This window comes from Schistocerca nitens, chromosome 4 (assembly GCF_023898315.1).
Source record: "Schistocerca nitens isolate TAMUIC-IGC-003100 chromosome 4, iqSchNite1.1, whole genome shotgun sequence".
Classification (NCBI taxonomy): domain Eukaryota; kingdom Metazoa; phylum Arthropoda; class Insecta; order Orthoptera; family Acrididae; genus Schistocerca; species Schistocerca nitens.
The window spans coordinates 472,213,147-472,239,300 of NC_064617.1; the positions used below are offsets into that span (position 1 = coordinate 472,213,147).

Sequence of the window (26,154 nt, forward strand, 5' to 3'; positions counted from 1 at the left end):
AAAACTTGTAGGAAAAGCAGATGCTAGACCAAGATTCATTGGAGAAACTTAAGGAAATTTAATTCATCCACACAACCAGAAACACTCTACGAACCCCACTGATAGTCACTAGAAGAAAGGTGTTGCCCATCATGGAGATTTACTGTTGAAATTCTGACTGTGTGCATCCCAAGGAAAGTCTGGCAATACCTTTTATTTTCTGCTGTGGCAGAAATACCTAAGTACAGTACTTAATGCATCAACATTAACTTTCTCTAACATGCTCAAAATACAGAAAAATGAAAATTAATGCCAATGAGTAGGAAAAGCAATCCCGTAATGTTCAAATACAGCATCAGTAGTGTATTGCTTCACACAGTCATGTCAATTAAATATACAGGCGTAATAACGTAAAACCAAATGAAGTGGAATGAGCACATAATGACGGTAGTAGAAAAGCCAAATTATTGACTTTGTTTCATTGGGAGAATTTTATCAAAGTTCAGTTCATCTGTAAAGTAGACTGCATATAGAACACTATTGTGACACATTCTTGAGTACTGCTCCAATGTTTGAGATCCTTGCCAGGTCAGATTAAAGCAATTCAGAGGCAGGCTGCTAGATATGTAACCAGCAGGTTCAATCAACACCAGAGTATCATGGAGCTCCTTTATGAACTCAAGTGTAAATCCCAGAAAGGACAACAATATTATTTTCACATAAGGGCCACGAAGATAATAAGAGAAGAAAAATATGGGTTCGTATGGTAGTTTGTGGGGCACATGTGCAGAAGTGGATACAAGGTGTTAAATTGTTATCAAATTGAATATTTGTTGAAGAATTTTGACTTGAAGGACAAATATACAAATACATGCAATAAATAATTTAAAATTGCGTTTCCACTTTCTGCCCAACCTTGGTGTTTCTGTTATACTACAGGATTCTGGATGCAAGCAACATAAATAGAAATGGAAACATCCACTTACAAGTTATCACAGATCTCCAGCTATGCTACTAATCCTTCTGTTGTACAACCAGGGTTCACAATTATAAACATTCACTTTGCCAACTCAAAAACAAATTATTACCTTCCAACCTAACATGAGCGTTGCACTGCACTACAGATCAGCATCACCACAGTGAAGGAAACACTATTCACAAAATGTTATTAGTCCAGATGTTAGCAGAGTAAACATAGCTGGTGAAAAACTATTCATTGGGTACCAAGTATCATCCTCTCACTTGCTGCCTCAAACCTTCACAAATGCACTGCCAACATTTGATCTATACCACGAACAAGCACAGAATGTGGATGGTTCCTTCTAAAATTTAGAACATGAATGGAAAGGAAATAGGTAGTGTTACTTGTACAAGAAATACCCTCCATCATTCACTATTAGATGGCTTGCACACTACAGCTGTAGAAAACCAAGTTCTCTTGTAATTAGTTCCTCTACAGTAAATATTCACAGGCTGAAAGATGTCCTTGTTCTTATTTTTGTTTACTTTTCCAAACAACAAGCAAAATTCTGCATTTTACAATATCCCTGTTCCTAGAAGATCACCCTCATTTGTGTATGCAAACATGACAGCTCTAGGGAACAATGTAATCCATCAGTATGTTCTATGAACAAGGATATTATATGTTACATACATCATGTCTCCAATATTATTGTTTCTATGTGTCAGTTGGCAATCTCTCATGTCTTTTGCTTTCAGTATATCATTTAGTTGATCTTTGTGGCACGACAGTCCTATGATTTTGTGGTGGTTCATATTTAATCTGTCACATATGTTGGTTTTGTGTATAAAAGTACAGCTGTCCTCAACGTGAAAGTATATTTGAATTCTGCAGTGCTTTATTGGTGCTACTGGAGGTGGTAAGCTCTTGCCTTCCTTCCATCTTTGAATAGCCCTATCCAGCCACATATATGGGCACCTACAGTTTCACAGACTCCAAGTTATGGTACAAAATGAAAATTTTAAATTAAGGTGAAACATGTAATATGTGAAAGGAAAAAAATTCTTGTAGTGACTAGGGATTGAATTCAGGATCTTTGGATTTGTAGTCTGACACTTATCCAACAAGCCACACTAATTACTGCTGTTACTGAGCTCATTTCTGGCACTAGTGCCATTCAGCATGCAGTTCTCCTTCCTCTGGAACACACTCAAGGAAAGAGGGACAATTTGGTTATCATATTTCAAAAGACACAATTTCTCTGGTGGGGCTGTGTGGTTATAAAATCTGAGTTTTTGAGTTTACATAGGGTCACTGGTGAAAAGATGAGCTGTACTGAATGTTGTCATTAAGTGAACCTAACATCTACATGGTTTGGGCAAAAATATGGAAACACCATGAGAAATGCTTGTTTGAAAATAAATGAAGATGATAGCCAAGCCTGCAGGTTTCACTGTTGTGTCTGACCATGAACAGCACCTGCGCATACTCCTCAATACATTGCAAGTGTCAGTCATCACCAGAACAGTGTTCGGTGCAGTTGTGAGTGCATTATGTCGAAACTAAGTGGATTCAATCATGGAAAAATTGTTGGTGCTTGTATGGTGGGTGCTACTATAATCAAGAGAGCCTAAGCATTTGGTGTTTCAAAGACACCACACCAAAAGTTTGTGCAGCATACACTGAAAGTGGAAAAGTATCATCCACTAAGTAACAACTCGGACAAAACTGGCAGGCAGCCACTGAAGAGGATTGTGATGAAAAATAAAGCAAAGACACCTGTGAAAGCCACTACAGTACTGAATATTACACCAGTGAACCCTGTTGGCACCAAAACAACAAAAAGGGAGCTCCATGAGCAGGAAATTACAGGGTGAGCTGGAATTCGAAAACAACTCATCAGTGATATAAATGCCTTTAACAGGAAAATTTGGTGTCAAAGATATAAAACCTGTACTATGGGGCAATGGAAGAAAGTCATTTAGTCAGATGAGGTCTTGCTTCACACTTTTCAACTTCCGGTCAAGTTCACACTCCAGGAGCAAAACCCAGTGAGTTTAACAATGATTTGGGCAGCAATATTAAGGTATTCAATTGGTCCGATGGCTGCTCTGCCAGATTGTGTTACTGCCAAGGATTATGTGATCATTCTGGCTGGCCAGGTCCATCACATGTTATGTTTGTACCCCAAAGGTGATGCTGCATTCAAAGATGACAGGATCCCTGTTCACATTGCTTGCACATCCAAGACTAGCTTTGTGAGCATCTGGCACCTGGATGAATTGTCACATCTCCCCTGACAACCACAGTTCCAAGATTTCAATATTATTGAGGCTTTGTGGTCTATTTTGAAGAGAACAGTGCATGATCGCTATACACCTCCATCATCATTATCTGAACTTACCACTATTTTTCAGGAAGAATGGTATAAGATTCCAAGATTCCCTTGTAAAGCGTACTGGACCTGTACTCATCCACTCCGACATGCCTGGAAGCTGTATTTAATGCCAACAGGTGTCTTACACCATATTAGGTGTTGTGATGTGTAGTGGTTTTGGTGCTTCCATATTTTTGTGCAACCTCTGTTGGTCCAATCGTTGAACCAATGATCCATTTAAGTGAAGCTGGCACTGTGATTGTATTTAACAGTTGATTAAGAAGGTTACGCACTTCGAGAAGTACTTATTTAATTTTGAGAAAATTCTTCATTTGTATTCAGGGCAGGGTGTCTGGTTTTGCATGCCTGTGTTGGTTAATTTTCCTCTTTGTAGGGAAGATTGTAGTGCTGCAGTTAGTACAAGGGGGGGGGGGGGGGGGGGCGACGGTCGAGTTATTATTAAAGTTGATTAACCTGGTTTGGAGAAGGTTAAATTTAATTTCCTAAGGATTTGCCTGTGGCTGATGGTTGATAATTTGTGTAAAGCTGAATCAGTATTAAAAGTCATGAGAAAAGGGATGCCAGCCTGTGATAAGCTATTATTAAATAAAACATGTAGGGGAGGAGTATTATCCATTCACTTATGAAAGAGAGGGAGGGGGAGAGGGTTTCATCGTGTGGAATTTAAAAATAGCAAGCTGTAGCATGACCTAAATGTGGATCAGAACAACATGAACGTGGGGAGGGAGGGGGGAATGTTGTCTATGCTGCATTATCCACGGCAGGTGCAATATGGCTACAGCAGCAACACCTGTGCCTTTCAAGACACTATCTACTCACATATTTCCAGTTCAAGTGTATTACTGAGTCTCCCTTGCAGTATTTTAACAGCTTCGTCACTTTTCCATGCACTTTTGCTTCTGGTTTCAGACTTTCTGTTTTGTAATATACATCACCACAGAGAAGTACAAATAAAAAATCACAATAATTACATATCCAGCAACAACTGTTGTCCCAATCTGACTTTCGTACCCGGGACTTAAATCAGTGATGCGAAAATGGTGAGTAGGACAGAAGGCACAACAATGTTCATTCTCTTCTTCTAGCTATAGTATCTTAATGTAAAAAAACTATCTGTCGTCAGTGTTATCCCGACCAGGGTATACTGGACATACTGGAGTTGGTAAGCACCTGCTTCTTCTGACTATTAAACTAACTTACGGATGACGACGGTGACGATTATGTGTTCAAAGAGATTAAACTGCTAGGTTATCAGTCACTCCTTTTCAAGAGAGAAACATGTAAAAAGTGAAAAAGTGGGGACTTGGTTGCTCCAACTATATAACCAAGTAAAAGAGTTTGAAAAAGGATGTGACAGAAGTTTTAACACAATATGTAAAATAAAACAGAAATAACCCATGCAGCACCACACACAAGAGGGTCTAAAGGCACAAAAAGGTGAGGGAGGATGAAAGTACACAAATTCCAGTCACACGGGGTGGGGGTACCCACTGCATAGGGAGACTCGCCTGCCCCACATCTACCCCTAACACTGAAAGTGGGGGATTATTATAGTTTAGTGCACAAACTGCTCTCCCTCGGGAAATGCAACACTTTGGTAGTGGCTGCCTCATCATCCCCAAGCATCTGAGGTAGTGAGGTAGGCAAGCTGAGAGTGTGCTGCGGGTCGGCCATCAGGACGCATTCACCAAGAACATGCGTTACTGACAATGGACTATCACAGCTGCAATGAGGAGGACCCTCCCAACACAGAAGGAACTCGCAGGTGAGTATAGTGTGGCTGATGCACAGTCGGCCCGTCAACAACAGCATCTTTCCAAAAGGCCTGGAAAGATGGATGCCACACCTTTGTGGACCCCTTAATCGCTCTTAACTTGTTTTGGGCCATAGCAGCCTGCCAGTCCAATTCTCAGAGCCTTACAATATTGGATCAAAGTTGTAATCTAAGTCTGCATCCGGTATTCTGACGTCAAGATGCTCTCCTGAATTTGCATCTTTAGCCAGATGATCGACAAATTCATCTCCTGGAATGCCCATGTGGCTCAGTGTCCAGATGAAGGTCACTGTCTTTCCAGAGCTGTAGAGGTCCTGGACGTTGGCGACCAACAGATTTTTGGGATAGCACAGGCCTTTCAAGCAACTCATGGAATTCATGAATTTGACATACTGTAAAGCTTGAATGGCAACCAACTCTGCAGTGTATACACTGCAGGCACTCGACAGAGTGAGCTTCTCATGTCCCCTTGCATGTGTGAAAGAGGAAAACCCTATCGTTGACTTCTGAACCGTCCATGTAGTTTCATACCGAATTAAAATAATTGTAGAGGATCGAACAAAACATGTAGGAGAACAGTAGGATCAGCATCTTTCTTGGGGCCACAACAGAGGTCCAACTGTATCACTGGACAGGGTGTGTGTGTGTGGGAGGGGGGGGGGGGGGAAGGGGGGGGCGGTTGCCGAGGGAGAGCCCTAAAAACAAAGAGGTTGTTGGAGGTCCTCCAGTAGAGTATGGAGTTGGATCCCAGCTGGTCTACCCAGTTCTGGGTGGTGTGCTAACAGTCTAAAGCAGAGTTCTGTGGAATGGGTGAGTAGGCATCTGACAGACTGTGACTGCATAATTAGCCAGAAGCTGTCGTTGTCTAACTCGCAGTGATGGGACACTGGCTTCCACCAGGAGGCTGTCAACAGGTTCAGTCAGAAGGCCCCTGTTGCCAATCGCATGCCAGTGTGGTGAACAGGGTCCAGCATACTTGGTAAGATCGGTGCTACCAACCCACAGGCAACACATCCATACTCTTAGTATGATAAAACCAGAGCTTTGTACAATATAAGAAGAACTAACCAGACCACACCCCACAAGGAGTTACTAAGAAAATAAGAGAGCATTTAGCTTCAGCATACAAGTTATCTTGAGCTGGCAGGCATGTGGCAGCCAAGTTAGCTCGTTGTCAAATAAAATACCTACAAATTGAAAAGTTCCGACAACTTCAAGTCACTGGTCACCAAGACACATTTCTGGTAAAAATGCACAACTCATGATTTCTCAGGAGAAAACTGATGGGCATCATGCAGGGCCCAGTCTTGTACTCTCCAGACAGCCCTGACGTTGGCACTCAGCAGTGCGCAGTGATGCAGAGGCACAGTACAGGCAAAGATTATCCACATACAGTAACAGAGAGAGATTGTGGTGCCCACTGCATTTACATCATCATTGATGGCAACAGCAAACAGAATTATGGCTGTATATATTGTTTGCTGAGAGCTGAATCTATCCAGACCAGAAAAGTCTGATATAGAAATTCCAGATAAAAATGGGTAACAAAATTACACTGTCATTTATAGGTGACATGCAGTTTAAAGCAGTCTCCAAATTATGTTGCAACTAGACGATTTTTAAATTAAAATGACAGCTAGAGGTGAAAGAGGCAACAAGTGACCAAAAAAATCCGTAGACCAATTGAAGATTGAAATCTGTGGATTTGTAAACACCTACTGATATCACCTATCTACACTGACCTATGATGACATCAAAATGACAGAGATAAACAACTCATAAAACACAATATGCATAAAATATGCACCATATCAAAAACTATGGTTATCCTCCTGATTTCAAATTAATTGTCTTCCCCACATTCCAAACTAACCCAGACATTGTGTTTCACTACAAATCAGTCAATACACATTTAAAAAGTAATAAAGAATTAGAATCAATACTGTCAGTGTTCTGTTCTATCTTTGCTTGCATATGTTAGGACATCATATACCCTCAACATCACTATGTCACAGGTCATAGCTAAGTCCGTTTGTGCTATGTTCAATCAACCCCACTTCGATAACAAGATCACTATTAATGGTTTGTTTTTATTTCACCCGATAGATATGTTGTTTTACTCTCTTAGGTAGTCGTGTAATAAGAAAGGATATTACACATTGTTTGAAATTTCTGATCACTGTGTTTACCAGTGCAATGATTCATCTTCAGGAAGGTTCCAATGGCAGAATACCAGGGACTAACATGCCACTGACATATCAAAATGCATAGTACTGTTGTCTCAATCAGAATACTGAATGATTAAGGTTTTTCAAACTGTTAAGTGTAGAGTATTAGGCACATGGCTCACTTAAACTCATTTTCAGTTCCACTTTGAAGATCTACCACAATACAAAATATGATACTGTTGTACAATTTTGGAACATGTTTGACACTCGCATAATTCTGGAGACCGAAAATCTCCTATGCAGGATTCAGCATGGGTTTCAAAAACAACAATTTTGGGTAACCCAACTTGCTCTATTCGTACATAAGACCTAGAAAGGTTGGCGTCATGTTGCTTGGCTTCTGGAAGGTGTTCAAATATAGTTCTGCAATGCTGCCTAATGAACAAAATACAAGAATGCAGAACATCAGACCAACTGTGTGTGACTGGATTTAAGAGTTTTAGCAAACAGAACACAGCAAGTCATTCTTAAAGGTGAGAAGAAATATTCAGACAGAAAAGTAACTTTGGGAGTGCCCCAAGGGACATTACTTTTCAGAATCTGTATAGGGTGAAACAAAGTATTTCATATTTTGAGAGGTACTAGTAGGGACCAAAACAAGAAAACAATGTGCAAGTAAACATGGCCTCAAAGTGCATACCTTAAAAACTTTGCTTCTATGAAACATCTTTTCTATTGCAAGTCCTCTGCTATTATGAACAACCTGTGGAACACATTGTTTTACTGGAAACAGCAGAATGTAATCTGCTTGCTACTACAAATTCATCAGAGAGCCATCACCGTCCAGGTTAGTCACAACTGGCCTGGCAGTCACTGATGACAGGTTCCCGGATTAAAGTGCACTTACAGTGTTGGCAGCTCTTCTGGTGCACGCTGCAATTGCCAATTGATTTCCTTTGGTACATCCAATCAGATGATACAGCAGCCAATGAGAATTGCTAAACCTAATGACTTGTTTCAATGGAAGATACAAATTTATTACTTTTGTTTTAGACATGGATTGAGTGATACCGACGATTATTAATTTGGATATTACTGATTATAAATTTGATTACTGGTTTTTCATGTGTCTTTCTTGCATCATAAGTTTCTTTGAATATGTCAAGATTTCTTGGGATATTGTTTCATTTTCAAACGTTATAGTTTAGTTGTGAATTGGGGAAAACAGTGAATATAACTGGAAGAAAACTGGCTGTGGCGATGGACTGATCTGAAGTGCAGCCCATTGATCATTTTGAAAACTTTGTGGCATTTTTCAAATGCCCCAATTATCAAGGTGGTTGTTATGCAGGAACACAGTTTAAGTTTTATGGAATATTCTGGTTTATATGATAACATTCCGCACAACATATTCCATCGTGCTGTGACAATTTCGTACTTTCCACATCATAAAAATTTCATACTTTCCACATCATAATGGTGTACAAAACACAATTTTCTCACTGATTCTGTCATTTTGCCTAACCATCGAAATTGCCATTTCTCGCTTTCCCTTCCCCTCATTCACTGCACAAACAGTCACCAACAGCAAAACAACAAAAAGGCCACTGACGCTGTAAGTGTACATTCTCCCATTCCTGTAGTGCTAGTACATCATTAACGGGGCTTGCAGACAGCAAAGATTTCGAGTGTTCCCACAACCTGAAAGCCAAGCGGTTAATATAAGGCAATGGGCCTCCCCAACCAATCCATCACCCATAAAATTTCTATGTGATGCATTCTCGGTCAGTTTGAAGAAAAGAGACTGGTGCTTCATCATGCATGAACCACATCTGCAGTCGTTGGAATGGTACATCCTCTAGCAAAACAGACAAGTCATTTGATGAGAACTAATGATACCTTGCACAATTAAACATGTTTGGTAATGTGTAACAGTGAAGAGTTTGTAGCAAGAGATATGTTTCACAATAACAAATATGAAAAGTGTTCATTTTACAGTGTATGTTTATTGGACGATTTTGACTTTTTTGGTACATACTGCCATTTCTCAAAATACTGTATGAAGCTTGCCCTTTTCTCCCACCGCGTATAAATTGCATACTGGTTAATGTCAGAAGTTCCATGAGGTTTTTCGTGGATGATGCAGTTGTATACAGAAAACTGGCAATGCTAGAGAATTGTAGCAAAACACAGGAAGATCTGAAGATCAGTGCTTGACTCATGAACTGGCAACTGACCCTTAACATAAGCAAATGTACTGTACTGCACATAAATAGGCTGAAAGACCGTTTACTGTATCATTACACAAATGCGTAAGTCACATGGATAAAATATCTAAGAGTATGCTTACAGTGTCATTTATAATGGAGCTAATGCATAAAACTGATAGAGAAGACCCAAAGAAGAGCAGCACGTTTTGTTACAAGTTCATTTAGTAATCGAAACAGCATCATGGAGACACTCCGTTACCTTCAGTGGCAAATGCCGCAAGAGAAAAATTTTGCATCATGGTGTGCTTTAGTATTAAGTTATGAGAGCGCACTTTCGTAAGAGTCAACCAGTATACTATTTCCTTCCAAGTACGTCTAAGACCATAAAGGCATAATTAGGGAGATTTGAGCTCACACTGAGATTTACCAGCTCAATCATTCTTCCTGTGAACCATCTGTAACAAGAACAGGAAAGGAAGAAAGTGATGGTGGTACACAAAGTACCCTCCACCACACACCGCAGAGCAGCTTGCGGAGGTAACCTCAAAACGACAACTCAATCATACAGATGTGTTACTACTTTAACTTGCAACTGTTTTAACACTACGTTATGGCATTAGCAACTCACAAGATAAGTATTGTTACAATGAAAAGCCACACCACTTTGCATTTTATGAAAATATTTCACAACAAAAGCATTTTTAAAGCTAAATCTTTGAATATTGGTGTTTGGCTTCTTGGTTAGAGAGGAAAAAATATGTGTTTCACTGGTTTTGGAAGTTCAACCACTAAAGGGGTGAAATAAGGTCAGACAGATTCACTGATTTGTCATTACCTAGCTCAAACAAGAGTAATTTCATGTGAAATCACCCAGTGGTTGTTGCCCTTATGTAACACATTTTTCTGAAAATTTGGTGTAAAATTTACATAATGAGTTATGCTTAAAATATTTTTTCTGGAATTTTTTTGACCAAAATTGTAATTAGGAGACCATTTTGAAATGTAGGCCCCTTCTTCCAACTGGCATTGAGAAACGAAGTGCCTTGTAAGTTTGTAACCACTATAACTTTTTGATTTATGAATCAATTTTATTCAATTTTGGTGTCACTGGAAAGTAAAAGAATAGGAGCTATAATACAAAAATTATTAAAGTGCTGTGTCTAAACAACAAATGTTTAAAAATTTGTAATTAATGTAATTTCTCACCAATCCCCCCCCCCCCCCCCAGCAGAATCACAAGTTTCACCACCTGAATTTTTGTTTCAAATAATTCCTACTGCCATACTTTTCAACATTAAAAAAAAAAAGTCAGAAGGGTGTTTGTCCTCTATTGTTAGATCTTATACTTTTTCAATAATGCTGTAATAATTAATTGCTTCAAATAGCTAATCATCAATACATGAAACAACAATGAAAAATTCAGTCTAGCAACAACACTCACATGCAACACAGGCTGTGTTACTTTTTGTGTGTGTGTGTGTGCACTTTATATATCTGAAGGGCTTTTTTGTCTTGATTTTGTGCTGTTTACATAAGCAGCCATTCTGTCTGGTAAGTTATTTGAAAGTACAGTCGAACCCCGCAGTGTGATAATGTTCAGGAAATAGAGCCCCTCAATATGAGATAGCGAAAAGGAACGATTGAAATTAAAAAGAGAAAGAATTCATCCAATCCATGCATAGTTGTGCACTAACGGATAACCAGGGAGACTTAATTTAACTTCTTGCATTTTTTCAATGTATTACAGTGCCCTCTGATGATGTGCGATTTTTATGAAGCAACGCCAGACCACTCAATCATATTATAACCTACAAACAGTTGTTGCAGTATATGCTTTGTTTAATTGTGGCTTGTTATCAAATGTTTTAGTGAATTTTACTTATCAAATATTATAATGAGTGAAAAAAGATCACGTATTTTATTTAAAATTGTATTTTTTTTCACGTGATTTTTTTATATAAATTATCATTAGAAATAATGATATACTTGTATAAATATTATTATTATTTATTAATAACAAATAATTTTGTTTCATACAAAATTATATTATGATCAATGATAATTCATACATACATTAAAATTTAGTCATATTTATAACTCCATTTTGAAGGTTTTTTTAATAATTAGTTATTACTCTTTATAATATTATCTATTCACTATATGATATCAATTTAATTATAAATTTAAAAAAAAATCGAGATTTGTGCATTTATTTATTTTTTAAATGTAATTTATATACTTGAAATATATATTACCTTCAAACAAGTCATTAATCCACTCAATTTTAACAATATCTAACCAAGTAATAAATAAATAGATATTAATTATTTTTGTCATTGATTTTGTTATTGACAGTTGAAAGTCAATTTTTAGGTATTCTATTTTAAAGGCTGTTAAGACATTATCAATACTACATTTTTAAGGTTATAAGTGTTTTATATATTTTCACAGAATTTAAACAAAAAATATTTTCTTTATTTATGTTAAATTTATACTTATATATGATAATTCAAATAAAATAAATAAAACAAATTATAATAAATGTAATTCAACTCCACAATCAGAGGTTTTATGTATTATGAATATTACTATGCTCCTATAGTAGCATCTGATTGACTGTCATAAAATACCTCACACTATCAAGTTGAGGGTTTTTAGAATATCATATTGAGAGGTTTTACATATCGAGGGGTCCGACTGTAATACAAAAGTATTCCATAATGTGAATATAAGAGATCACTTATTAAAGTGGTCATTAACTCTTTCTCATTTCCCCATTCCCGGTTCTTCACAGTACATTCTTGACTAATTAGAGGACAAGAAAAAGTTTCAAACCATCCAGTTCTTTTCTGTAACATACGTAGTTGATTAAAAATCACAATGGAAAACAAATGTTCTTTAGGTTTTGTGTCAGCAGTTGTGTGTCAGAAGAAAAGTAGTAGCAGTGAAGAGAACTATACCTGTTTGCTTCAGGATGCTGCACAAGGATTTCACTGGCAGAACATTCAAGTCACCCTTCATCGTTTTGTGGTGTACTTTAAAACAGATGATTGCATTTAGTCAATGTCATAGTGTTGTATAAGTGACTGTTTGCAGTATGATACAATCACATTCTATGCTTTCCAGAAAACTGTTCTCACTTATGTATTGCAAGAATTACCACACATCCAGCATGTTATGTACTTCAGTGATGGCAGTTCTGCACAATGTAAAAACTTTAAGAACTTTTTAAATTTGTGCCATCACAAGCAAGATCATAGAGTAACTGCAGAATGGAATTTTTTGCCACTAGTCATGGCAAAAATGCATGTGATGGAGTTGGTGGTACTATTAAACATTTAGCAACAAGAGCAAGTTTACAGTGTACATATGACAGTCACGTTTTAAATCCAAAAGATCTGTTTATATTTGCCAAAACTCATTTTCCAGGAATAGAAACCTTTTATGTTACAACAGAGGAGATAAAGTTCACAAACATGTTACAAAAACGATATGAGACTGGTTCTACCATTCTTGGGACAAGAGTGAATCATTTTTTCAAACCATTAAATGAAAACCTGTTGCTGATAAAGTATGTTTCATCATCTACTAAATTCATTCAAGTTCCTCTTGGAATTCAAAACACTGCCTCAACACAATTAAAGAAGAAACATTTGTCACGGGTATCTACGATAAGTGGTGACTTGGAAAAATTCTAGAGATAAGTGAAGAACACAGAGATGCAAAAATCAAGTTAATGAGTCCAAGTGGCCCTTCCTCAAGTTAGTCGTGGCCACTTCACACTAATGTTTGCTGGATACCTTATGAAAACATTTTAATGACTTTGCCTGCTCCTAGTGCAAGCACAAGTACTGGTCGTTTATATACTTTTGAATCAGACATAATATTGTCCATTGAAAACTGGTTTGAGGGTCATTCCATGTCAAGTCACCCAGGCCTTGACACCAACCATGTCAGATTTTGATGAAATTTGGTACAATTACTTCTTTTATCATCCTGAAAGCACTTGTAAATTTTTTTTTGCTGTATCTCTTATAGTTTTTTTTATAAATTTTTAAAGTTTTTAGATTTGGTGTTGTTTAAGCAGTCGGAAATCTTAACTTAAACGTGTCCTCACAACTAAAAAATTTGTATATTAAAGAATACTCAAGATATCAGTATGAAATTTTGGAAAAAGTTTGTGTATTATATCTAAATGTTAAAAAAAAATTACCATAAAGATATATTACAATCTTCCAAATGAAAAAAAAATTATAAGTTTTTTATTTTATTTTTTTAGCTAACGGATGTTTAGGTTTACAAAAACTGCAATATCTAGAGTGTCTCAGACCTGATAGGAAGCTCAAATTTGTTTTAAAATACCCTTAATTGTATAGGCTATTAGATAAAAGAAAATTTTTGTCTTCTTGGAGTAACAATGTACGCTTGGATTTTGATTTGTTACTCCTGTGTTTTGAAGTAAAAAATTATTACAGTGTTAAATAGTGCTTGGATAGTGTTTTATTAAGTTTATTCGAACTTTCAGTAAGTATTGTTACTTAGTTTACAGAGATTCATTTCCAATATCCTATAAAAGTAACCAGAACAGTAATCAGACCAAAAGTGAAATCAGTATGTCAGATATTCAAACCTGTAGCGTAGGGTTATTTAAAAAATCTGACTGTTTCCAAACAACCTACACACCTTCAAAACAGTTACAGCCGGTATCTGAATTGAGTGAGGAAGAAAAAGATTTGATCCACTTACGATCTGGAATTAATCTGTGTGAATTTAAGAATGTATGTTCACACCACAGCTACTACTTTTTAAATGTTTTTGAAAAGTATCGAACAACATGTGTAGACCCACTAAAAAAAACACAAAAAGCCCATAAAAAATCGTCAAGAACTGTAGGCTTGGATCTTTCTAAACAATTACTGACAAAAAATATTAGCGTAAAACCTGGACAAAAGCTTTCCTCAACATGCCGTAACTTTTGTGAGGAAAAATTAAGAGTTGAAGTCAGTGAAAGTGAAACACATGATGAAGTCATGGTTGAATTAGAATCATTTGAATCCAGAAATGAATCCCTTGTATAAACAAACATTGCCCTTGATAATTTAGGTTTAACACCGATAAAGCTTCACGGCTTGTTAGGACAAAGTAAAGGGTCTTATTTTAAAAGGAAGGTTAGCAGTATTGAAAAGACTGCAAAAAAGGCGGTTTCAAAAGCATTAAAATATGATGCACCACGTTCTGAAGATGACGAAGAAGATACAAGTGTGGTTGAGAAAGCAAAGGATTTTGATGTAATGATTTCTCTTATGAAAGAGAAGATTTCATCTGTTGGGAGGTCTAGAAAAATCCAGATTCTGACCTTGGCTCCAGATTCTTGGAGTCGAAATAAAGTGATGAAAGAATTTAATGCGAGTGAGTACATGGTGCGACAAGCTAGAAAGCTAAAATCTGAAAAGGGTATTTTGGAAACTCCTGGTCCAAAAAAAGGTAAAACTCTTTCTGAAAATACAGTAAGACTTGTAACAGATTTTTATGAAAAGGATGAAAGTTCCAGAGTGCTACCTGGAACAAAAGACAAAGTAAGTGTTCAAAAAAATGTGTACATGCAAAAAAGACTCATTTTGTGTAACTTGAGAGAACTCTATTATTCTTTCAAATGGGAAAATCCCGAGGTAGAAGTAGGATTTTCAAAATTTTGTTTCTTGAGACCTAAATTGTGTATCCTTGCTGGTGCTGCAGGCACACATACTGTATGTGTATGCAGTATCCAGCAGAATGTTAAACTATTACTGGATGCTGTGAAAATTGAAGAATCTTATAAAGACCTAATTAAGATGCTTGTGTGCAACACGGAAAACCAAAACTGCATGCTACATCATTGCGACAGCTGTCCTGCAAATACTGCACTAACTGAGTACTTAACTGAAAAACTAAGTGAAGATTATGATTTAGAAGAAGAAATTGTAATCAGTCAGTGGGTTAACACAGACAGGGCAGAAATAATCAAACAGTCTATCAGTGTTGAAGACTACATTTCTTTATTGGTTAGATCATTGGAAAAGCTCACCCTGCACTCGTTTATAGCAAAATCCCAATCAGCAGCCTTTAAAAGATTGAAAGAAGACCCACCACCCAAAACAGCAATTATTGTGATGGATTTCAGTGAAAATTATTCCTTTGTTATACAAAATGAGATCCAAAGTTACCACTGGAATAGAGGTGGTTGCACTCTACACCCAGTTGGAGTTTTTCTAAGAAATGAGGAAAACAATGTTTTTGTTTCCAACCACTGTTTTATTAGTGATGACCAAATTTACAAGTCATGGGAAGTCAATTTGTGATGGCCTAGGAGGAACTATTAAAAGAATTTTAAGGAAAGGCAGTCTACAGCTTTCAGACGAAGAACAAATAATGACAGCATTCGATGTGTACAAGTTTTGTGAAAAAAATATTGAAAACATTCATTTTCACTTTATTAACAAAAAAGAAGCTGATTTGCTACGGTTAAAACTAGAAAAACGTTTTTCAGCAACCCGAACCATTCCTGGAACAAGAAGTTTTCATAACTTCAAACCACTTCCAACAAACAACCTTGAAATTAGAAGGACTACAGATAGTGTAAAACCCTCCTTAGTCTTTTCTTTCCAGTCTTCTTCTGATTGAGTTCGTGTTGAACCATCCATAAATAGCTATGTGGCTGCAAATTATGATGGTAACTGGTACTTTGGACTGGTAAAAACAATATTCAATGATGAAGAAGATGCAGAAATTCTATTTCTACATCCTTCAGGACCAGCTGCATCATTTTATTGGCCTGAAAGAGAAGATTCTTGCATAGTGCCTTTGGAGCACATAGTCTGTGTAGTAGACGCACCTCAATCAAGCGGCACAGGAAGAATGTATTACTTCAAAAAGACTGTATCAAAAGAACTGAAAGCTCTTGGATAAAGTGGAAAAACAGTTTGAATCAGCATTAATGTTTATTAAAAAGACAAAATTACTCAAAAAATTCAATGTTTCAAGCAATCAGTTGGGTTATACATAAGTGTCGTAACTACACTATCTTTGTACATAATTGTAATGTAATCTACTATAATTAATAAACATGTTAAAAAGCCATCATTATTTTTGTTTTACCAAGTAGCCTATATGTTTAAGAGTAAATTAAAACAAATTTGAGCATTCTATCAGGTCTGAGACTCTAGATATTGCAATTCTTATAAAACAAAACATCCGTTAACAAAAGAAAAGAAAAAAAAATACATATATTTTTTTTCATAGAAAATATTAATATATTTTAATAGTATCATTTTATCTTCAAATATGTATAATAAATAAACTTGCTGCAAAAATTCATGATGTTATCTAAAAGAGTTTTTAAGATAAGCAATTTTAAAGTTTTGAATACAAGTTAAATTTATCATTTCCGAAGGTTCGGAAAACGCAAAACATAAAAACTTTAAAAATTTGTAAAAAAAACTATAAGAGATACAGCAAAAAAAATTTGCAGGTGTTGTCAGAATAGTATTAGAACCATTTGAGCCAAATTTCATGAAAATCTAAGGAGGCGGGTATAAAATTTATTTTTTATTGGGTGATTTGATATGGAATGACTCTTGAAAGAATGAATGCTTTTTAGAATTTTATGAATGTTTTATGAGAACTGATCATTTATGACCACTTGGTAAGAGTCACAAAATGAAACATGCATATCATTATTTATGTTCTTTTTGTTTTAAATGATTAAACAGAACAAACACCATTCTGTTTTTTATGTTGAAATGTATGACAAAATTTAAAATAAATATTTGTCTGGGCATGAAGTTCGCTGTGGAAATGTCTCCACAAGAACACAAAAGGTATGATTAATAAAAACTTTGGACACCAGCTGCCAGAAACACTTTGTGGTCACAAGTACATTCGGAAGAGACCATAGTAATAGTGTCTTAATTAGCTTGGAATACTTAGGTGTCCAATTTGTGAACAACATAAAACTCAAGTAAATAATCAAAATCTCTGTAGGCCACACAGCCCACACAAGCAAAGTGGCGAGCACTAAGCTAATATGGAATAGAAAGCTAATCAAGCAAGGATGCGCCACACGACACAATTGAAGGACCAATATAAATAGGCACTGATATAAAGCACGAGTCAAAATGGTCCAGACATCAAGAAAAATGCCTGACTGAAGTCAATCACCTCCACCACCTGTGTCAAAAGTGAAGTTATTACTCCTATTCTATAATCATTCAACAGAAAAAAAGGTTTTATCAACTGTGTCAGTAGGAGGAGTCTCACACACTTAGCCAATGATATTAATGCATTATTTTAATGTGCGCAATTATTCACTAAATAACATTACAGTTGAACCTCAATAAATAAACACCTGGGTTCCAAAGTGTGAAGATGCCCCCCCCCCCCTACCCAAAAAAATACAAATAAATGTTATTTGTGATGACAGATTGACCTGTAGTGTCGCCCAAAGTCTAACTTAGGTTGGAACATGACAATCAGGCAAGCCAATGAATATACGAGTATAGCACCAATTTATAACAATGATTTTGTAGTGTATGCCTAGGTCTGCATATCGTCCATAATTAAAACACTTTCACTTTAAATAATTAAAACAGCAATGCACATTTAGCAACATTGTGGCCTATTACCTAACAGAGTAGTTTCTGGTGAGTATTTTGGCATCAATTATGAAAAAAGAAATTGAAGGGCACTACACACCTTTCAACATCATGTGCATGGGAGAACATAAACAAGACTTTTTGACAGTCAAAATTAAAGCACCAGCATTCACATAATTGATACTTTTATGGACTTATTTTACATTTTGACAGCACCAACTGTAAATTGTTTCACCCCTGATTATCAGCACATAGTTAATCTCCAAATTCTGAGTTGGCAACCATAAACAGCTGTTAGACAAATATGTTATTTAGGAAGCCATGATCATGCAATGTTAATAGGAACTAAAATTTTATTGGTAGCTTCCACAAAAATTCACACCAGTTTTTCATGAAGACCAGTGCGAAAGAATCCCATTCTTCTGTATGTCTTCAATTATACACAAGTTGTGGTCTGTTCCTGTCTTTCCAAGCTCCTTATTTACAAGCTAAAACTATTTGGAATGTCATGTGTCATCCATCCTCTTTTGTGTTTGCTCCATGTATTGTTGAAATTAAGTTACTTGATATTCAATTAAACCTGCCTCAAGCTCTGGTTTTATTGTTTCCGTTCTTAAATGCTCGTGTAAACATTAATTATTTTCGAAAAAAATCACTTCTAAGCTCCACATTTTTTCTAAAATTCGGTTTACAGGCGGGCAACATTCACTCATATGATGAAATGCCATTACTTTGTAAAATTTTTGGTTCTCTCTTTGTTCATAAATGGTAGTGAAATACGGACAGTGCCATATGTATACCCAAGTCTGATTAGTTTCACATCTACAACCTATTTAAGGATTTGGACAGTTTTACATTCAAAGTAGCTGAATGACTATATTTCACAGTATTATTTACGTACACAATACACATCGTGGATTCCTAATATACATTCCTCGCAGGATTAAAGCATCAGTTTCGTAACTTACATTATTTGAAGCAGGCTTTTAATACCTTTGTGCGCAAGCACTTCTCAACTACAAGATATCATTATATTCTATACCCGGCGTAGTTTACAAACGTCGAAAACGCTTGCAGGATCTTTCTTTCTCCCTTAGAACTGCACGAGATTTGCTTCTGCCTGCATTACAATCTTCACTGCCATGTATATGTTATTTTTAACTGTTTAATATTTGGTTGCGGTATCTTAATTACAGTGCCAAACGTTAACACCCAGCATTCCAATATGGGGCGACAGGTTAACACGAAATCGCTGTGTGTCATATTTTCACAGTAACTAGCTGAGATCGTGTCTATCAGGTCACTATTATTCTAATACTACACAGTAGTACTTCAATCATCAACATAACATTACATCCAACTGAGGGTGACTGGGCAACAAAAGTTGATAATTTATAATAATGCTTTCATAGTTTGAAAAGTCAATGTACCCATATTTTTACTATTCTCAGAATCGAACGGTAAAATTCTTACAGTATCCACATAAATACTGAAAATCTTTCTGTGCACACAGTCACAGCAACATCAAATGATTGATCTAAATATAGGTTTGTTTATAAATAAATATTCTGCTACCAGTCACGATTTTTCTTTATTTTACTATTCGCACGACGCGTTTCGAGAAATAATTCCCATTTTCAAGTGCGTTTTTTGATGTGTGTTAAGCCATTTCTTTTGATGTTGTCAGTGTGTGTGAGTCTGCTTCATTTTGTTGACTTTTACTGTAATACATAAGAAACGCGATTTTTAGTTGGGTATCAATTCTTTCTGTGAGGTTAGTGGCTAAAGTTTGAGAACAATTTGTACTTACAGTTTTCTAATGGTCCATTTGTGTAGAGTCTCACACACACTTAACATCACACACAACTTGTACACTTTACACATCGTAAGTACAAATTGTTCTCAAACTTTAGCCACTAACCTCACAGAAAGAACTGATACCCAACTAAAAATCGCGTTTCTTATGTATTACAGTAAAAGTCAACAAAATGAAGCAGACTCAAACACACTGACAACATCAAAAGAAATGGCTTAACACACATCAAAAAACGCGCTTGAAAATGGGTATTATTTCTCGAAACGCGTCGTGCGAATAGTAAAATAAAGAAAAATCGTGACTGGTAGCAGAATATTTATTTATTTATAAACAAACCTATTGTATCTACAGTCGCAGGCTTTCAGAAACCATTTATAATGGATCAAATCAAATGATCTAAATATAACAACAGCGGCAATAAATATGATAAACAATATAATAATAATTAATTGGAGCCGGTATAATTCATTACAAACTACCAATGTGCAGATAATGAAAGAAACTAAACATTCAATAACAAACAGAAACAACCAAGAGCATACATCCATATGTGCATAACTCACGTAAACACGTGATTTTTATTTTCTCTTGCTTCAAAAAATAAAACATCTAAAATTTCACTTCGTCAAAAGATAGAAATTTACTAACCGGATCTACGTATTTTTCGTTGCCGTACATGTTCACGTGTTGTTACTGCACACTTAAACTAACACAAACCAAAACTGAAACCTATCTAAGAGGTTGTGCAAGAGAGCTACCCGCAGATATGTCTGTGGGACTACCACGATGGCTAAAGGCCCGTCCACACGCAACGATCTGTCTGCGCAAATGTCTGCGCACATCACTTCTGCGCAGACAGATCGTTGCGTGTGGACAGAAGATTTGCACCAACCTGCGGTGTGTGCAAACCTGGAAGTTGGAATTTGAGGTTTGAGCGAAACCTCTCAAATCTGTGGGTTCAAACCACATCTGCGCAGACAAGTTGGAGCGTGTGGACAGGAGATCGCCGCAAATCTGGCGCGAAACAGCTGTTTGCTCAGTCTAGTGTTTGTATTTGTGCGCACAGGGCATTAAAATGGCTGATACTCGTCAGTGTTCTCGAGAGTTTGTAAATGAATTCATTGAAATATATAGAAACCTCCCATGTTTGTGGAAGATTAAAGTAAAGAATATAGTGACCGAGACAAAAAGACAGCAGCATACAATGCTGTAATTGAAGAAATTGCGGGTATTGTTTCACTCAACTCTTGTTTCAATATTTCAGTTGAAAATTCCAAATCCTTGTAGCTCCTTCCTGTTGCTAGGAATCTTAATGTTACCGCCAGCCGTTCATGGGGTGAAATTGCCCTTCTCTATAGAAGTATTTTTTTCTCATAATATTAGGGGTTACAAGCTTTAAGAGATAATTATAAGTTTCGACATCCATCAAATAATTTCGCCAGTCGTTAGGTTCGCCCTGCAACTCTCGCAGTAAATTTACGTTAGAAAACTGCTTTCGCTTTAGCAGCCACTGTCTACACAATTTTGACCGCTTTCTCTGTTTCCTGCGGTTGGTCTGAATGTTTTTTGCAACACAAGTTGCGAACACATACCACAACAGAACTTCCTCCATTTCTATATTTCAAAATAACTGAAGTAAATTTTTGACGTTTACGGGGAGTGTAGTCGCTTGCCACTGATATTTCTTTTCTACACTGACAGATGGCGGGCGAGTAGTAGATTGGGGTTTTTGTTGTGTGAACACACCACATTTGCAGCGATCTTTTGCATGTACAGACATCTGCGCCGATGTCTGCGCAGACAGATCGTTGCTTGTGGACCGGGCTTAAGTTGACAAATGGCCAAAGATCTAGCGTGGGACGCTGCCTCGAAAATTTTGGAGTTATTTGATTATCTCACATAACCGATGAGAATAAGCCGAACGAACTTAGTGGTAAGATATAATATATGGTACTGTTTTGTAGGATCACGATAGAAGTGGTCGCAATGGACGTCGACGGAACGGAAGTCAACGTCACCATGAAGTGGAGGTGTCTCTTAGCAGATTAAAACTGTGTGCCTGATTCAGACACGAACGCAATACCGTATCTTTCACGACCAACGCTCTACAGACTAAGTTATACAGCCACACGACCCACTGTCCACCCTCACAGCATTACTTCCACCAAAACCTTCCTCATACTTTCACAACTTCACAGAACTTCTCCTGCATAACTTGCACGATTGATGCTCTTGGAAGAAAGGATATTACGAAGCAATTGCTAAGACACGGCTTAAGAGGTAATTCCCAGAATGTATATTTCGCTTTATAGTGAGGTATGCACTGAAACTGCTAAGTCATTTATTAGGTTATTGACACTTTTTTCCATGAGGGCATATTGTGCTACAGATGCTGGACAACTCACGCACATTATTTTTATGCACAAATAGAATAGCACATAATGTAGACCAATAGAATGCATCTTCTAGTCACATACTAGTTGAACTGTACATAGTGCACTAAACATACACACAAATTAAATGATAAAATTATAAACTTTTAGGTCCACCAGGGAAATAGCAATATAAGGCGTACCTCAGGGCTCAAATCTTGGTCCCTTTCTTTACCTCATACATAGAAACGAAATTGTACAATCCGTTAACTCCCTTATAAAAAGCTATGCCAATGATGCCTGAATGTTATTCTAAGGTAGAGAATGTAAGGAGCTGTAATCTAAGGCTTCAAAGTTAATGTCATCAAATTTTAATTACTGACATTTATGATGAGCTGTTGTTACTACAATGATGTAACTAATGCGTGTAAAATATTGGTAACTGAAACTGGGTGCTGTAAGATTCTCAGTGTCTGCACTCATGAAAATTTGCAGTGGATAAACCAAATTAATTCTGTATGTGTTAAAGTCACTTGTGTCTTATATGCTCTTAGCCAGTTTGTAAAGATAGTTCTGAGCTTAGCACCAAAAATAGTATCCTTTTGAACGAATTATCCCTTTCTTCATTATGAAAATGAATTGTGGGCCTATGAGGCTGATGTCCACTGAAAAAGGATATTGCTGTTACAGAAAAGAGCAATAATACTTCTATATGGGATAGAACATAGAGTATCACATCATGAAATTTTTTTGCAGTGTAAATACCTAACATATATTCTTTATACATTTTTAAACAATGGAAACTCCAGGTTGTAGAAATACTGAAAAGTACATAGATCCAGTTTGTATGTTATTTATACATTTTAAGTTAGTTACAATTTTTATGAGTCAACCAACAGATGTTATCAAGTACAAGGAAGTACATGACCATAACACAAGGCCAAAATATAATTACTTCTCGAAAAAAGCAATATTAAAAATGACAATTCGAGGCCAACATAACAGTGGTTTGATTTGATTTACCAGATTACCAAACTCTTTAAGAATGTGTAAGGGGAATGATTTTAACATAAAATTAAAATCTTTTCTTATAGAAATTTTTTTATGTTCATTCAATGAATTTTAAGACGCTACTTGTGACATGAACCAGCAGCATATCAGCTGGAAAGTAATAAAAGTAAATAGTATAAAAAATATAAAATGCAGCAGTTGAAGTATTCAGTATATTTTGTAAGTGTAATTATTTTTGCACTATACTTTATGATGTTTCCAAAAGCTGTCATTCTGGTAGTCTGATACGAAGAAAATATAAATAAATAAATAAAACATAATATAGAAACTTAGTTAGTATATACTGGGTACCCCATTTATCTTGACCACCCTAAATAACTGTTCGTTCAGATGCAAATTACAAAATGATTCAAGTAAATGTTCTTTAGCCCTCAGGGGGTTATCAATCACCATCATTGACTTCATTGTAGCTTTGTTTTTTACAAAGATATGAACAGAAGTATGACTTTTTTTAAATGGCACCCTGTATTTTTTATTTGGTAATTCATTTCCTCTCTTAAAGATCTATTCAAAAATGTATCAGAGTGTACCATTCAGTGAAACACAACATTATTGTGTGATTCTTGAGTTTCTCCTGGCGTATTTGATAATCAAAATATCCACATGTGTGCTGCCGGTCTATAGTGTCCAACAGGCACAATATTTCGGCGATCATACATGCCGCCATCATCAGGTGAACTGACGGACAGAGCTCCTGTGAAAGTGCCGGCACGGAGATCCGTACGCTATGGCTGCTCAGAGGGAACTGGGTTCGGTCGCGGCAGCGGCCGATTTAAATACCCTCCGCCCGCGGCGCGCTCCCTCCGCCGTCCGCGCCCCGCGCCGCGGTCGCGCGGTGGAACAGATTGCGATGGCGTCTGAGATGACGTCGGTGTGATGGCTCTGTCCGCCGTGATCGTCACAACTATACGTTTGCTCGATTTACTCTTGATTAACCCAATCGCTGGTTCCCGAGGAAATACGTCGTGAAACTTGTCGTGCGTTGACGAAATCCAAGCCGATGAAGTCAAATATCAGCAGTAAAGAGAGGGCGGCCATTCGTGATCTGAGGGAGCGCTCTGAAATTGTTGTCTTACCGGCTGACAAAGGCAATGCTACAGTTGTTGTCTCCCATAAGGACTACACTGATAAGATGCAGAGCCTGCTAAATGACGATTCCTACCGGAAGATCAGCGTTGACCCTACAAAGAAGGTGGAGAACAAGACGAGGGCGTATCTCAAGGACGCAGATTTACCGGAGGGTGACGCTAAGAAATTGTTACCCCAAGGTCCGGTACCGCCTAGACTATATGGACTCCCGAAGGTTCACAAAGAGGGGGTACCATTACGCCCCATTGTCAGCAACATCAGGGCACCTACATATTTGTTGGCCAAATATCTGACAGGAATATTAAGTCCTTATGTGGGTAAATGCCCTCATCACATCCGTAATTCCGTGGATTTTGTTAAACGCCTTGATAGCTTCAGGTTGGATGAGTCAGATATCATGGTGAGTTTTGACGTCCTTTCCTTGTTTACGAGGGTACCCCTGCGAGAGTCACTAGAATTGATCAGTCAGAAGTTTGACGAGAAGACCACTGAACTTTTTAGGCATGTCTTGACTTCCACGTATTTTTTTTAATGGAGAATACTACGAACAAACGGAGGGAGTCGCCATGGGTAGCCCACTCTCACTGGTGGTAGCGAATTTGTACATGGAGAACTTCGAGGAGGAAGCCCTGTCGTCATCCGTATGGAAACCTACTTGCTTTTTCCGTTACGTGGACGACACGTTCGTCATCTGGACACATGGTATGGATAAACTCCTTGACTTCCTTACACATCTAAACTCCATACACCCCAACATCAAATTCACTATGGAGACTGAAACGGAGGGTAAATTACCTTTCCTTGACGTCTTGGTCAAGAGAAGGGCTGACGGCACCCTAGGTCATGGGGTGTATCGGAAGACAACGCACACTGATCTGTATTTGCACGCAGACAGCTGCCACCACCCTTCACAGAGGAATGGGGTACTTAAAACTCTAGTACATAGGGCGCGCACTATCTCTGATGCAGAGAGTCTAACCCAGGTAGTGGAACATCTGAGAACTGTATTTCGAAAAAATGGGTACTCAGAGTGGCAGATTCAACGTGCTCTCCGCCCAACCACTGCAACACAACCTGTTGAGATGGATGAAGTCACGAGGGAGGAGGTAGGCACTGCATTTATTCCATACACAGGCGCACTCTCGGGGAAAATCGCCCGCATTCTGAAGAAACACCGGGTCGAAACTGTGTTTTGTCCTCCGAATAAAACTCGTGCACTGGCGGAGAGCGCCAAAGATGACCTCGATTTGAGAAAGGCCGGCGTGTACCAGATTCCGTGTCAATGTGGCAAGTCGTATATTGGTCAGACGATGCGTACCGTCGAGGATCGATGCCGTGAACACCAGAGGCACACTCGACTGATGTATCCGAGCAAGTCGGCGGTCGCTGAACATTGTTTGTCGGAAAATCACGCTATGGAGTATGACCGCACGAGGATTCTGGTACAGACGTCGAGATACTGGGACAGCGTTGTTAGAGAGGCCATCGAAATTCACACCAATGACGACCTCATAAACCGTGACTGTGGCTATAATCCTAGCAAGGTTTGGGAACCAGCGATTGGGTTAATCAAGAGTAAATCGAGCAAACGTATAGTTGTGACGACCACGGCGGACAGAGCCATCACACCGACGTCATCCCAGACGCCGTCGCAATCTGTTCCACCGCGCGACCGTGGCGCGGGGC

At 37.5% G+C, this 26,154-nt stretch overlaps 1 protein-coding gene across 1 annotated transcript in view; it reads right to left on the bottom strand.

The window, feature by feature from the left end:
• Positions 1-20,721, bottom strand: part of LOC126252130 (eukaryotic translation initiation factor 3 subunit L) — a 73,633-nt gene extending 52,912 nt beyond the window's left edge. Inside the window, exon 1 of the mRNA XM_049952995.1 lies at positions 20,585-20,721. Coding sequence (XP_049808952.1) covers positions 20,585-20,614 — 30 coding nt within the window. The 5' untranslated portion in view covers positions 20,615-20,721. The remainder of the gene's footprint in view (positions 1-20,584) is intronic.
• Positions 20,722-26,154: the final 5,433 nt, after the last annotated feature.